This window comes from Dreissena polymorpha, chromosome 2, assembly GCF_020536995.1.
Source record: "Dreissena polymorpha isolate Duluth1 chromosome 2, UMN_Dpol_1.0, whole genome shotgun sequence".
Lineage (NCBI taxonomy): Eukaryota > Metazoa > Mollusca > Bivalvia > Myida > Dreissenidae > Dreissena > Dreissena polymorpha.
In genome coordinates, this window is record NC_068356.1 from 38,495,723 (window position 1) to 38,512,469 (window position 16,747).

General features: G+C 36.6%; 1 protein-coding gene across 1 annotated transcript in view; it reads right to left on the reverse strand.

The window, feature by feature from the left end:
- Positions 1-304: 304 nt before the first annotated feature.
- The window catches only part of LOC127866675 (nuclear protein localization protein 4 homolog), a 37,231-nt gene continuing 20,788 nt past the window's right edge, over positions 305-16,747 (reverse strand). Inside the window, exons 5-14 of the mRNA XM_052407414.1 lie at positions 14,991-15,085; positions 14,473-14,596; positions 13,849-14,028; positions 10,252-10,413; positions 8,020-8,146; positions 7,346-7,506; positions 6,874-7,041; positions 6,208-6,324; positions 5,034-5,148; positions 305-555 (exon numbers count right to left, since the gene is read on the reverse strand). Of these exons, the coding sequence (XP_052263374.1) occupies positions 389-555; positions 5,034-5,148; positions 6,208-6,324; positions 6,874-7,041; positions 7,346-7,506; positions 8,020-8,146; positions 10,252-10,413; positions 13,849-14,028; positions 14,473-14,596; positions 14,991-15,085 (1,416 nt within the window). The 3' untranslated portion in view covers positions 305-388. The remainder of the gene's footprint in view (positions 556-5,033; positions 5,149-6,207; positions 6,325-6,873; positions 7,042-7,345; positions 7,507-8,019; positions 8,147-10,251; positions 10,414-13,848; positions 14,029-14,472; positions 14,597-14,990; positions 15,086-16,747) is intronic.

Here is a 16,747-nt window from a genome sequence, read left to right on the forward strand (position 1 = left end):
GATATGTAAGCAAATGAACTGTTGTCAATGTATTAAGATTTAAATATTGCAAATAAATCCTTTTCTGATGTTACCAAAAGACAAGCTGTCAAATTTTTGTGGGACAAAATCACACATATTTCCAGCATTATGGCTTTTCATACAAACACATTTTCCTTTCAATGAAAAACTTATTATTGTACAATATAGAATGTAAATAAATAACAACTATTATATTACCAAGCATATAACATGGAACTTGTACTCATTTTGTAACAAATCAATATATGTTAGTCATATTGAAATGAATCTGAAACCCAAAAGCAATTATATCAATCTTTTATTTCACTATTTTCTCTTAAAGTCATCTGAAATGAATACAGAGACAAAAGTAAACTTCACACTTGGTTTAATGTCTGGGTAAGTTGCACATCTCACAGCTCTGGTTTTCCAGTCTATTGTGAAAGGTACAGTGGGCACATATCCACATGGCCCCACTGGCTGAGCCGATTGGAGGGAGGGGCGAGGCCCCAGGGCCCACGTAGGATCCCTGCCGAGTCAGACCCGGGCTTTGAACTGAAATTAGAATTATGTTTCTAAAATAAAGATTGATTTAGCTTCTGATGTAGTTTTAGAGCATCATATATTATTTTAATGATAAATTCATTAATTTCAGATAAGGTACTTGCATATTCAAAGTAACAAAACGATTTAATGAACGGCCATTTCTGAACCATAAAAAGGACATCAAGACCTGATTCTAGTGAATCGAAAGAAAAGATTCAGTAAAAACAAATTAACCAAAGACCATGCATTTGTTGAAAATAATAATGTTTAATTGGCACTCAAGAACAAAATAGAGAAAACATGGTTGGTGCCGAAATGGAGAAAGTTTATCCGGTGAGGCCTAGAAAAAGAAAATAGGGCGAGCTTTAGCCAGCCCTATTTTTCTTTTTCGGGCTGAACCTGATAAACTTTCTCCATCTCGGCACCAACCATGTATTTGATTTATCCTGCTTCATGTCATTGAAACATTTTATCAAAGAAAAATGATAAATTGACATAACAATATATTTATTCTTGTCGAGCCTCCTACATGTACACAACATTCATGACGACCGAATAACTACCTATTGTGCCACGTAAAAAATAGTTCCACTTTACACTGTTCCTTTTAATACTTTCCTATTGAAAATATGAGAAGAAATAAACAAGAGGGCCATGATGGCCCTGTATCGCTCCACTGTTTTTTATGCGAAAAAAACATGCAATACACATGGGTTGAATTGTACTCAAGCATGTGACTTTCTCTTTCTATTCCTCGTCCCAATGGGCGCTTAAAGTTGGAAGGGTGAGCATTTTTATATATGGAAAACGTAACTACGGTGTTAACTAAACAGACTAAAAAGCCCGGGAATTGTCGCACAGGTCCTTTGCTTAAACATAGGTACATTTATCTCTCTAAAAGATATTGTCGTTCTTTCTATTTCACATATTTTTAGATGCTGAAGATCAAATCTACGCATTTGATTTTAAACAGATTCACAAGACCCATAGGAATCAAAATGCCTTAACCCTTTACCAAACGACACATTTTTGACTGTCCCAATTTGAAAGAGGTTGCAGATGACAATTAAATTTTAATGGAATATGAAGGAAATGATCAGGTAGGGTAGAAATAATTGTGATAAAAGGAGAAATTGCTTAGCTACAAATCCGTAAAATCCCGTTAGTGTTTGGTAAAGGGTTAATAATCTCTGGTTCCTTCTTAGAGCCTTTCACACATTTATAACAAATACAATAGTAGCATCTTTCTTTGTATAGAATCATCTCAACATATAATTAACAACCCACACATCCCTAAGACCAACAGGCCTGAGAATATTATGATAATCTAAAGATTATTCTCGAAAGAAATTCATCAGGAATGTTTTTGGAAATTATTTAACAGTTTCTATGTACATTCCAAGAAATTTTTCACATACCGTGACAGTTTCGATCCACCATTGGTGAATCTTCATCAGACTGTGACTTTGCAGGAAATGCACGTCACAGGGCGGGTTTTCTGCCCACAAGTTTTCACGCGGTCAGGAAGGAGAGAATCAGAAGCAACAGAACACTAGTGCAGTTACAAACCATATAGCTAGGCACAACCATGTCATTGACTGGGAGGGGGTGAAAGTGATTGATAGGGAAAACAACACCACACTCAGAAAACTTAGGGAATCGGTTGCGATAGCTAAGGAGAGATGGGTAATGAACAGGGACGAGGGGGGCTACCAACTGAGCCCCATCTACAGGCCTTTGTTTACTGCTGGGAACCATTCCGGCAGTAAACCCGCCCTGTGACGTGCATTTCCCGCAAAGTCTGATGAAGATTCACCAACGGTGGATTGAAACTGTCACGGTATGTGAAAAATTTCTTGGAATGTACATAGAAACTGTTAAATAACTAAAGATTATTTCTTTATATTTATAAATGTATTTAATTAAGTAATACATTTGTCTTCTAAGATCAATTCATAACTTATATTAAGAAAATTATAAAATGGTCAGAAATATATATGGATCGTTGAGCAATTGACAATCATATTCACAATTCATGAGTCACGATTCACAAATGGAACAATGAATCATTTATAATTATAAAGCAGCCTATACGATTGTAAAGAACATTGCACTTCATTAATTTCAACACCTTCACTTAGATACAAAGTTTGAGTTTACCATGCAGTACCATATAATTGACTTTCTTAAAATAATTATGTTCATGGAAGTTATGTTTTTTAAAATCAATTAGATATTATTAAACTGGTTTAAACACTACAAAAAAGACATGAAATTAACATGTCATCCGAAATATTTTTATCCGGATATATGGTCACTTTCGACATATTTAAATAAAACCCGACTTTTTTCAGTTTATAAGAAAAACATGCATAACACATGTTCTTAATTTAATTCCTTTGTAAGCAGTCACCATCTGATCATAAATGGCACTAAATGACAGGGTTTTATCTCATGTTTACAAGATGTTGTTGTTGTTGGTCACAGTCACACGGCCACAGTAATCTCCCCTGGTAAAAATCAATCAGTTTTGTGACCCCCGGGGCTGGGTCAAATTTGAGCCCAGGGGAATAATTTGAACAAATTTGGTAGAGGACTATTAGATGTCACTACATACCAAATTTAGTAGCCCTAGGCTCTATAATTATGAACAAGAAGATTTTTAAAGTTTGCACAAAATAGGCCTTATTTAAGCATATGTTCATTTTTGTGACCCCCGGGGCAGGGTCAAATTTGTCCCCAGGGGCATAATTTGAACAAACTAAGTAGAGAACTATTAGATGTCACTACATACCGAATTTGAAATAGGCCCAATGGTTATGGACAAAAAGATTTTTTAAGTTTGCACAAAATAGGCCCAATATAAGCATATGTTCAATTGTGTGACCCCTGGGGAAGGTCAAATTTGATCCCAGGGGCTTAATTTGAACAAACTTGGTAGAGGACTTTTAGATGTCACTACATACCAAATTTGGTAACCCTATGCCATACAGATATGGAAAGGAAGATTTTTAAAGTTTGCACAAAATAGGCCTTATTTATGTTCAATTTTGTGACCCCCAGGGCAGAGTCAAATTTGACCCCAGGGGCATAATTTGAAAAAACTTGGTAGAGGACTATAAGATGTCACTACATACCAAATTTGGTAGCCCTAGGCCCAATGGTTATGGACGAAAGATTTTTAAAGTTTTCACAAAATAGGCCTAATATAAGCAAATTTTCAATTTTTTGACCCCTGGGGCAGGGTCAAATTTGACCCCAGGGGCATAATTTGAACAAATTTGAAAGAGGTTCACCCCAGGAACATTCCTGAGAAATTTCATCGGAATTGGACCAGTTGTTTAGGAGAAGATGTTTAAAGAAAAAGTTAACACACACACGGACGCACAACAGACACAGGACCATGACATAAGCCCCGCTGGCCTCTGGCCAGTGGAGCTAAAAACGAATCGAGAATAAGATATTTTTTTGGTCTACAATAACAATAGCAGCCGATATTGGTAAAATACTACACCCTTTTGTAGTGTTTTGGAAAGGTTACACTCAACTATGTGTCACAGCGTGCGTAGGAATACACTACTTCCTGTTGACTGGAGATGGGAAAATTTATTTGACCCTATGAAAAAGTTTTGTTTTTTTATTTGACCCTGCTTTATTAGGTCAATGTTTGCAACAGAGGCAAGATAAAGTACTGTAAGAATAATTTGAACAACCCCTCACTCCTAACACTTCACTTCATGACAATAACTTCTTAAAATATTGTTGCATAAAATCCATGGGATGCAGCCAATCACCAAATTCTTATGTTTAAGAGTTCAAAGAACAAGCGATGTGTTTGTGAAACACTATGTCCCCATATATATGACCTTTGACCTTGAAGGATGACCTTTACCTTGACCTTTCACCACTCAAAATGTGCATTCCATGAGATACACATGCATGCCAAATATCAAGTTGCTAGCTTCAATTTTGCAAAAGTGTACATAAATTAACGATTTTGACCCATATATTTGACCTTTGACCTTGAAGAATGACCTTGAACTTTCACCACTCAAAATGTGCAGCTCCATGAGATACACATGCATACCAAATATCAAGTTGCTATCTTCAATATTGCAAAAGTTATGGCAAATGTTAAAGTTGGGGCAAACAAACAAACCAACAAACAAACCAACAGACAGGGCAAAAACAATATGTCCCCCACTATAGTGGTGGGGGACAGAAAAGGGGGTTTAATACATGTGCATATAGTGTCATCCCAGATTAACCTGTGCAGTTCGCACAAGCTAATCATAGACAAAACTTTCTGCCTAGAATGGATTTTTGTAAAGATAATTCTTCCTTCGAACAAAAATATAATACAATCGGAAAGTTTTATCCCAGATTAGCCTGTGCAGACTGCACTGGCTAATCTGCAACAACATTTAAATCACATGCATTAAGGCCCCTTTTCAGAGAGCTAGGCTCACATCCATGTGTATACTGACCTCCATGTGCTGCCATCATCTCCTCCACTGTGGCCCACTCCTCAGTCTTCTTGAAATCATGGGCCAGATTCTCATCTCCAGTCTTGATTGCCTCCAGCAGGGTCACTATCCTCTCCTGGGGAACAACCACAGTAGTAAACAATGCTGCTATATATGAGCCTCGCTCTGGGAAAATGTGGTTAAATACTTGAGCATAAAGTGTTGTCCCATATTAGCCTGTGCAGTTTGTACGTGCTAATCAGGGATGACACTTTCTGCCTAAACTGGATTTTCGCTAGGAATATACATTTGTACTTTCTTTAAACAAAAAATTCCATAAAAGCTGAAAGTGTGGTTCCTGATTAGCCTGTGTGGATTGCACAGGCTTACGGGGTACAACACTTTACGTAAATGCATTAAACCACGTTTTCCCAGGCAAGGCTCATATAACCTTATCAAGATCTGTATTGTTTAGTTGGATTTTTTTTTTAAGTTTTCATCATTATTTCTGAAGTACCACAATGATCAGTTTACCTACTTGGACTTTTCCTGGATAAGCTGGTTTACCATTACAAAGTGCACATATGTATATATGTCAGTAACCAAAAACTGTTCTTCTTAAATCAGAGGTACCAAGTAAATGGATTTCATTACCATTCCCCAAACAAGTAATGTGGCCCTACAAATACCAAATCTGCCATCGTCAGAAACTTATAATCTATGGATTAATACTCCAGAGCTCTACCAATTAAGCTAGCCAGACTTGCAATCTTGCTTTATCAATAGATTCAAGTGACAGCCTGTCTAGCCAATTTACACATATAGTTTAAATGAATTCACAGACATGTCTTGTTAATACACTTGATAACTGTCAAGAGACCAATGTTGCTTTGTTTGATTGTTATCTTCAAGTTTTGGACAGCCTACTAAGTTAAAATAATAACACATGTTTTACATGACTCAACTATAAATTTGTTTGCAATCCTTCAATCTTTTTCATACTCATGTAATTTCAATGTAAAATTCAGAGACTCAGAGCTGGTGATTAACAATACATGTAACGCAATACTGCCAATTCAAAACAAAATGAGACAAACTCGTGTCATTTTAATGAGCAGGTTTTTGGTCAATGTCTTATAAGTTGGCTAACTTTCGGTTTGTAAAGAGCTAATGAGCTGGCTTTCTGAGTACCCACCTTGAGTGGCAGCATGTCGGTTGTGGAGAGGTACAGCAGTAGGTGGAATTCTGTCATCGCTTCAAAAAACCTGCTCAGTGGGAACTGCTCCATGTAGTGGATCAGGGCATTGAAATCCTGCAGTCAAATTAGTATCAGTCTGAGAAAATTGAGCTTAATGCATTTGCATAGTAATGTCCCAGATTAGACAGTGCAGCTTGCACAGGCTTATCTGGGACAACATTTTCTGCTTTTATAGTATTTTCATTCAAAGGAAGTCTCTTCTTGAAGAATATCCAGTTTAGGTGGAAAGCTTACTGCACAGGCTAATCAGGGACGACGATCATGTCCATGCCATCAACAGCTACAAATGTACATACCATTCTGCTTAAATCATTTACATCTACACCTCAAACAGCAAATGCAATGATGTCAATAACCATCTACATCTCAACTCCATGTAAATGTGCATATTTTGATGACAAAAATACTATGAAATATCGCAAGCACTGGCTCTGTTGATATCCGCACTTTGTACAAATAACATTTACAATATACAATGTACTTTTCATTCTTAGCACAAATACTGACAAATGGACATAACAAAGCACCAACCAATTTCACAATACCTGATTTTAAGAAGATATTCAAGCAAGCTGAAGTTTCTATTTAAGAAAGAGACCTCACCTGCATTTCCCCAGTGGCACTTCTGTTCTCCTTGGGGAAGGGTTTGTCAGTGACCTTGAAGGTGAACTGGGGCTCTACGGGGAAGGCTGCTCCCATGTCCACCAGCAGGTACTCCACCGGCAGGGGCCTGGCAAGCTGGGTCACCTCATTGCCGTATTCATCTTTGTCCTGCATGCAAATACATGCTAGTTTGTATATATAAACCTGTTCAATTGTTGAGTTTATTTCTGGAACATTTTTTTAACAGTTATAAATTGTATCTTATACAACACAACTTTTGTACTTTGAAATTACTCGATTTTTTTTATATTCCAAATATTCGATTCGGAAAACAGTATTCCAATATTCAGTGCGAGACAGAATATTCGTATATTCGTTGACATCCCTATTTATAATCAATTCTTTACCACCATATATGCTAATGCTTACTTGAATATAATACATTGACTATACTGTATATTCCCAAACAAACCTTATAGAAGACATCTGGTACATATTGCTCGTTTGTGGACTCCTTTATATAACCGAGTTCTGGTGCATCCTTAGTGGGGATGAGACAGTTGTCCCTAACCAGAGACATGCACACATTGGACACCTGGTAGCCCTCAAAATGAATCTGGCCGGTCTGATCACCTGTACAGTAGAGATTGCACATTCAAAATTAAGTTTTGAGTTTTGCTCTGGGAAAACAGGGCCTTACGCATGTGCATAAAGTTGCATCTCAGATAAGCATGTTTAAAACGAAAAATACAATAAAAGCGGAAAGTGTTGACTCTGCTTAGCCTGAGGGGACTGAACTGGCTGATCTTGACGACAATTAACGCACACACATTAAACCCTCTTTTCTCACAGCATGGTTCATGTTAATACATTTTTTGGATGCAGTATGAAATGAAAAAATATGGGAATCATTTACTATGTATGTCTCTGAAAATAGTAGATAAAGGTGTCATTATTACTGGTAAAAATGACCTTAGTATATGTTGGGCACACACATTAGACATTAGCAACATCTTTGTAAAATAAACACAGACAAACAAAATTATCACATATGCATAATTTATTATGAATAGGCGTGCATTAAATGGCAAAAGCTAATTTGTTTAAAATTACGGGTTAGATGTTTATTAAGTTGGTGATACTCACCAGTGACAATGACTGTGACAAACTTGGATCCAAAGAATCCCTCTGTGGAGTACTTGCAGGGGTTTTGGTGCTTGTTCTGGAACTGAGCAGCCATGATGCACTCCTCTGCACTCAGGAAATGTGAGTCCTAGAGTACAATGGGACACAGACACCATGTGAGCATCCTAAAGTACCATATGACACAGAAGAAAACAAGCAAATTCGTTGAATTGATATCCCCCGCCAATATGCTTCTAGACCAAAAAGTGTTATATTTGACACTCAAAAAAGCATTTTTTCAAGATACAAAGGGCCATAACTCCGTTATTAGCAGATGGTGTACAATGCCATTTGGCATGCATCATCCTCTTATTAATATACATACCCATACCAAGTTTCAATGAAAACTGCCTAAGCTTTTCCAAGATATGGCTCCGGACACACAAAAAAAGCATTTTTTCAAGATACAAAGGGCCTTAACTCCGTTATTAACAGATGGTGTACAATGCCATTTGGCGTGCATCATTCTCTAATCCATATATATACTCATACCAAGTTTCAATGAAATCCGCCAAAGCACTTCCAAGATATGGCTCCGGACGGACGGAAAGACGGACTGAAGGACGGACGGAAGGACGGACGGACAACGCCAAAACAATATCCCTCCGCCTATGGCGGGGGATAATAACACTGGTCTGTCCTTGTATTTGAGGCCAAACCATAATCATGTTAGTTTTCTGGCTTATTCGCAAACACATAATGTTTGAAAACACCATTGTTCAAGTTCAACATTCAAAACCATATGAGGTTGGCTCTCAGAAAATGGGGCTAATTGCACTGGATTTTGGTAAGAAGAGACTTCATTTAAATCAAAATTACGATAAAAGAGGAAAGTGTCAGTCCGCACAGGCTTATCTGGGACGACACTTCACACATATGTATAAACAAGATGTGTTTGTGAAACACTATGTCCCACCCATATCTTTGACCTTGACATTTGACCTTGAAGGATGACCTTGACCTTTCACCGCTCAAAATGTGCAGCTCCATGAGATACACATGCATGCCAAATATCAAGTTGCTATTTTCAATATTGCACAAGTTATGGCTAATGTTAAAGTTTGACGCAAACAAACAAAGCAACAAACAGACAGGGCAAAAACAAAATTTCCTATATATACTGGGGGACATAAAACAACATTTTTCAGAGTGAGGTTCATATTTATGTGGTAGTTGTATCACTGTTGTGACTGATAGCAGTCTAATTGTCGTGCAAAAAATACCTTGTCAGAGGGTATTGGAAGCATTACTTTAAGCGTTTAGCAATAATGCTACTACAATGCCAGCCCTACCTTTTCAGTTTCATCTTGATACCTTTTATTATAGTCAAGTTATACCCTGGACAAAATTTCAGGATCAATATTCAAGGGCAATAACTGGGAAATTATAAAAGCTGGAGTTCTTATACACTGCATTTCCCCTCACTTTACAAATTAAGCTCAATTATGATTCTTCTTATATTTTTTTTAATATATGCTAAAAACAAAAAATTAGTAACAAAGCTAATGAAGGTTAATAACTCTAAAGAATATGCAAGGGAGATTTATTGCTACTGTCAACTTAACACTCCGTCACTGCGATATACATACTGACATTATATACAGTATACATACATTAAGTTTCAAGGTGATAAATCTTATGGTTTTTGTGATATGCTCATATCACCATGCAACAGTGACTGCAAGTTTAAATAATGGTGGTTTAAAATTGTATAAGAACACCTTAGGACATGTTTTGGTCCATGGAAAGACGGACAGAAAGATGCACATGGTATTTCCAGAATACCCCCCCCCCCCCCCTTCACTTTGTATCAGGGGGGTATAATTAAATTTAAAGAATTAATGTTTAAAGTATTTCAAAACAGCCAAAACTTCCAAGCTTCTACGCAAAACTGAAAACAGACCATCAAATCCTTTTAATATCCTCATAGTTGACCCTTTCCCACACAAAAGCACAAAGTGAAGTTGGCTATATGCAATCAGCATAAAACCATAACAGCTTGCGAGTAACTCGCAGGCTTTCCAGGTTTTATGCTGTTTGCTGCTTATCAGAGTCTAATAGTTTATAATTAAGCCCGTAACGCTTTAACCTTTCAAGAAATGTCCTTAATTTAATGTGATTTTCTAAGGGAATGCCAACAGGTCAAAATGCGGATCTGAGTGGGTAAGGGTTCGGTAAGGGTTCAGTACGTACCACATTGCCCCTGAAGTTCTTCACAGTTCCCTTAGTGAGATCGTCAGCTACAAGATCTGTAAATATCCAGCCTACGGGTACCAATCCCAGCCGAGCAGCAAACCTGTTCACAGACTCCTCTAGAGGGTCATCTAACAACTCCACCTTGTTTGGACGATTAACCTGAAACAAAAACATAGTGTAGGTCTTAATGATCATCTCAAAAACAATAACTACCTGCAATTAGAAAAAATTATTTGGTTGCAATATTTATGTGTGTGTATAATTTGGGCTTTTTTTATGCCATTAATGTGTTAAAGACCTCAGTAAAACAGGTAAAACCCCTGATTTGATGTAAAACAAGGATATCAGTAAAACTGATGGATGCTCCCCAATCATGCTTTGTCGATAAATGGATAAATTGTGTAGAAAAAAGTGTGACCTTGAAAATAGGTGACCTAAAACCTCATCAAAAGGTAGATCTTCATGCAAGGTACCTACACGCTAAACATATAATAAATCGGTAAAATATTGAAGGCGCTGTGAAAAACTGTAAGAAAATTGTGATTGAAAAAAATCTATTATCAGCATCAGTGACCTTGACATTGACCGCAGTTACCTCAAATTTCATCAAAAGGTTGAGGTCCATGCAAGGTACCTCCATGCCAAATATGTAAGAGATTGTTGAAATATTGAAGGGGCTATGAGAAACTGCAAGAAAAGTGTGACGGAAAAAATCTATTATCAGCCTCAGTGACTTTGACATTGACCGCATTGACATAAAATTTAATCAAAAGGTAGAGGTCCATGCAAGGTATGCCAAATATGTAAGAGATCGGTCAAATATTGAAGGCGCTATGAGAAACTGTAAGAAGAGTGTGACAAAAAAAATGCAATATTATTCTTGGTGACCTTGAACTTGACCGCAGTGATCTCAAACCGCATAAAAAGGTACAGATCCATGCAAGGTACCTACATGCCAAGTATGTAAGAGATCGGTAAAATATTGAAGGCGCTGTGAGAAACTGTAACAAAAGTATGAGAAACTGTAAGAAAAGTGTGAAGGAAAAAATCTATTATTAGCCTCGGTGACCTTGACCCCAGTGATCTCAAACTTCATCAAAAGGTAGAGTTCCATGCAAGGTACCTACATGCCAAATATGTAAGAAATCGGTGAAATATTGAAGGCGCTATGAGAAAATGTAACAAAACAAATGCTGTTTGTAAAACATGCACGCCCCCCCATATGCGCTGTCAGTTGTAGTGGCAGCCATTGTGTGATTACATTTTTTGTCACTGTGACCTTGACCTTTTACCTAGTGACCTGAAAATCAATAGGGGTCATCTGCCAGTCATGATCAATGTACCTATGAAGTTTCATGATCAAAGGCGTAAGCATTCTTGAGTTATCATCCGGAAACCATTTTACTCTTTCGAGTCACTGTGACCTTGACCTTTGACCTAGTGACCTGAAAATCAATAGGGGTCATCTGCCAGTCATGTTCAATGTCCCTATGAAGTTTCATGATCCTAGGCGTAAGCATTCTCGAGTTATCATCCGGAAACCATTTTACTGTTTCAAGTCACTGTGACCTTGACCTTTGACCTAGTGACCTGAAAATCAATAGGGGTCATCTGCCAGTCAAGATCAATGTACCTATGAAGTTTCATGATCCTAGGCGTAAGCATTGTTGAGTTATCATCCGGAAACCATTTTACTATTTCGAGTCACTGTGACCTTGACCTTTGACCTAGTGACCTTAAAATCAATAGGGGTCATCTGCCAGTCATGATCAATTTACCTATGAAGTTTCATGAACCTAGGCGTAAGCTTTCTTGAGTTATCATCCGGAAACCATCTGGTGGGGACATAGACCCCACGACACCAGTACATAATATAATCTGCAAATGTGGTCCTAAACTGCATCCAAGAACAAGTCACTGTGACATTGACCTTTGACCTAGTGACCTCAAAATCAATAGGGGTCGTCTGCCAGTCATGATCAATGTACCTATGAAGTTTCATGATCCTAGGCCTAAGCGTTCTTGAGTTATCATCCGGAAACCATCTGGTGGACGGACGGACATACGGACGGACACACGGACGGATGTGCAAAAGAATATACCACCTCTTCTTCGAAGGGGGGCATAAAAAGATAACAGAAGTAAGGACAAACTGGCAACTATATGCTCCCCATATATATATATATATATATATATATATATATATATATATATATATATATATATATATATATATATATATATATATATATATATTTATATGGGGAGCATAATAAATTCAATAAAAGCATGGGACTAGCAATAATCACATAACTAGTACTGAAAAACCAGTAAATTTCGTGTGGTACGAATTTTTGTGGATTTCGTTGGTCCGCTGAACCACCAATTCAAGTACCAGCGATTATTTATACATTTTTAATCCGAAATGGGTCCTTTCCGAATAAATTATGTTGTTGTTATTTTCCACCCATTTGACGTTAATTATTTACGTTTGAACTACAATGTAAATGATTACTTAAAGTTAGAATGAATAACAAGCAGTGTGTTTATATAGAATATCAATGTTTCGTGACGTCGACAAATTAACAGTTTGCAGATTTAGCACAAATGTCAAATAGTGCCAATTAAAATTTAAAGAGACAACGGTTTTCACACGTGTATTTTGGGGACCTTATTACTCAATTGTAACTACTAGGGGACCGATTGCTCTGAGAATTGCAAATATTGTCAAAACAACATTCACGGCAATTAGCAAGGGGGACCCACAAGTGCGCTGCTTTATCGCTCTTATTGATAAAAATCGGCAAAACTGTCATGCTTCAGTGCACATTAACCTCAAGTCTTGCTGTCAACACAGATAAGCATTACTCTGGTTGTTTCAATAAAAGTTTAATTATTATGATGGTCAGTCTTTCCCGAAAATTTGAAATCCACGGAATTACGTATCAACGAATCATTTGTTTTTTATTTTAAATCCAAGAAATTACGTGTCAACAAATTAATTGTTTTTTTATTAAACCACGAAATTTCATACCGATGAATTTCTATACGTTTACAGTATATACCAAGTCTGCATTTATTATACATTCATAAACAGTTGAATTTGGAGGACCGTATTACTGTAAATATTTTAAAAGCTGTCCACAAAATCAAATACTTTCTTCTCGCAGTGGACAAATTGAGCTTAAACCTAAACAAGAGCACCTCATAACGGGTGCCACGCTCGGCTGCGAAAGCTTGTCTGAAATTATTATTTATTTTTTTTTGAGATCACAGTGACCTTGACCTTTGACCTAGTGACCCAAAAATGGGTGTGATGTGTAGAACTCATCAAGGTGCATCTATATATGAAGTTTGAAAGTTGTAGGTGGAAGCACTTTGATTTTAGAGCCAAGTTTAAGGTTTTAGCAAAAAGCCGGCGGACGACACGACAAGCTGGCCATAGCGCCGGTTTTCTCCGGAAACAGCCTCGCTAAAAATACCATTGTGCCAGCCATTTTAATGTTTGGTTTAATTGTTTATTCTAATTTTTACAATTTTCACCTTTATGGGACTTAAAATACATAAAACATTAAAAACAAATGTTCACAATACCTGAGGTGGTTCATATATGGCTGTTACAACCGCCCTGATTCCCAATGGGATATCCTTGTGAGGTTCATAGCGCCCGTACATGAGGCCAATTCTCTGGTTGCCTGTACTACGCCAGTAGTTCAGGAACTGATCACAAATGCTGGGGTTCTCAAACATGATGTAGTCCACGTGTCTGTAGCGCTGTTGAGAAAATTGTATAATATGAGCCTTATTCTAAGAAAACAGGGCTTAATGCATGTGTGTAAAGTGTCATCTCAGATTAGCCTGTTAAGTTCTTATCAGGGACTAAATAAGTAACACTGTGAATGTTTTAACATTTGACTGCTTATTTCAATGATTCTTATTTTGTTGTTGATGCCAAAGGCTTATTCTTGGGTGGTTCTGATGGTTTCAGACTTAACCATTTCTTTAGTTTGGAGCAAAAGAAAAGTTTCATAGATAGAACGGTACCCCATCAATTGACTTGAGTTCTGATCAGCCAAAATATTTTTGCCTGGAAAAAAACCTTTGTTTAATCTGTAACTTAAACATGTGTTTCATTAAAATCAAAACAGCATATATCAACTAAGGCACAATTTTTTCAGTAAAATTGTTTATTATGGTAACTATATAGCATGCACCCACCTGTCTGTTCAAGGTCACAGCGTTGGGCTGACACTTGGTACAGATCCCTGCAGGCCAGGGCAGGTGACCCTTGCAGCCTTCCTTTATCTTACATGTTAAGTTCTCAAGATTTGCAAATTTTCCTCTGAAGGTAATACAAATTATATTGACCAAATAGGATTATATGTGACTGGACTAACATAAATATCAATTCAAGTTTTTAATCAGACATATTGCTATTTTTAAATACATGAAAGAGACTGACCACAACAAACTGCAGTCTCTAGGCACTAAAGTGATGATATTCAAAACCATTTATTATCCAGTGACCTAACATTTTTATTTCAAATACTATTTTATTACAGTTTTTATTATTAAAAAAGTTTCAAATTAATTGCTTACAGACATTCATTGCAGAAAAACCATCTTAACACTGTTAATAGCAGTTAATTTAAGATCACTTTTGTGTAATTATAAATAAATTTATTAGTTAATTACTATAAACTTTAATAAAAGAATGTCATTATAAACAGGCTTACTTGTCTACACCACTGGTTAGTTTACGGAGATATGAATGGAAGGATAAATATTTGATGGGTGGATCACATGTTGCCAAGTACTTTTCATCATACGGCTGAAATAAAATGACCGTTTTATCATCCATTAGAAATGACTATTAAGATCACATATCAATTTCTAACAAACATATTGACAAAGTAAAGTGAGCTATGTCAGACAGCTTAGCACAAACAAATGAATAATGATATAACTCGAAGCTAAGGCACAAATGGAAATGAATGAGTTTAAAAACTGTAACAAATTTGTGCCCTGATTGTCTTAATGTCACAGAAAACTGTGTGTGCATCCCTTTTAAATGGAAGAAGCCAGTGCAAGATGAACCTTCAATAATTGATATTTTAAAACACAAATAACCATAATCACTACATACATCATCATACATCATGTACTCATCTTCCAGGTGATGCTTATTTTTATTTTTCATTTTCGCTGTGCTCTGGGAACACATGACTTAATGCATGAGTGTAAAAGGTCCTCCAAGAGTCTACACAGGCTATTCAGGGACTAAAATTTCTGATTTCATGGAATTTTGAATTTAAAGGTGGTCTCTTCTAAACAAGAGGGCTTGAAAGGCCCAAAGTCGCTCACCTGAGATAAAAAGAAATTACCTGTTCTTTGCAGCCCAAGATATCAATGGAACAAATGTTCTAACCAAGTTTCATGAAGAATGAACAACAAATGGCCCCCTGGCGGCCATGTTTTTTCAACAGACCTGAACCATTTTTGAACTCTTCCAAGATATGTCCAAATTTCACGAATATTGGGCAAAAAATGTGTCTTTTAGACTGTTCACATGTTTTGACTATATACATATAAAGAAAATTGCCCCACCCCCTGGCGGCCATGATTTTTTTACTGATCACGACCATTTTCAAACTCGTCCGAGACATCCACATAACTAATGTTTTGACTAAATTTCATAATGATTAGGCAAAAAATTGTGACTTCTAGAGTGTTCACAAGCTTTTTTACTATATAAATATAAGGAAAAAGACTCCCCCCTGGCGGCCATGTTTTTTTACCGATCCAAACCATTTTCGAACTCAACTGCCGTATCCAGATGTGGTAGTGCGGTCTCGTTCGCTTATGCAAGTGAACCGGTCACGGGACGGTTACGAGTTATGTAACTTTGTGAGCTCTTTTGTAATGCAGAAATATTTATTTGCCGCTTATTTCCAGTCAGGATGACACCACTGACTGGTTGTAATTCAATTAACTAAAGGCGTCCAGTCAGATACGCCTGAATACACTCAAAGAATTAATCTATAAGTGAAAACCAAAGCAGCTAAAATAAAAATGACTAAGTTTTATTCCAAGAACTCGGAAAATGAAGAACAATGACAGAGAATTAAGAACAGGTTCAAACCAAGTCTAAAGAATCTAAGTATTGTTACAAAAATTAACAAAATACAGCAAATACCTTAATGAATGTAAAAAGAAGTTCACAATCTGTCAAAACAACTGATATAAATATTAGTTACTGTAAGTCTAGAAGTTGCTTCAAAAATCTAGTTAAGAAAATAGGTCTTACTTAATCTAAAGAACACAATTTATGGAGATTAGGAAACTTCAGTGAATCAAATGTAAAAATAAGAAGAATTAACTAAAGTTATTGAAATAAAATAGTCTTTCTAATTTTGAAAATACCTCATTAAAATAATCTAAATAATAAGAATAATTTAGAAAATAATGCCAAAATGTCTTGATGTCGGTGTTA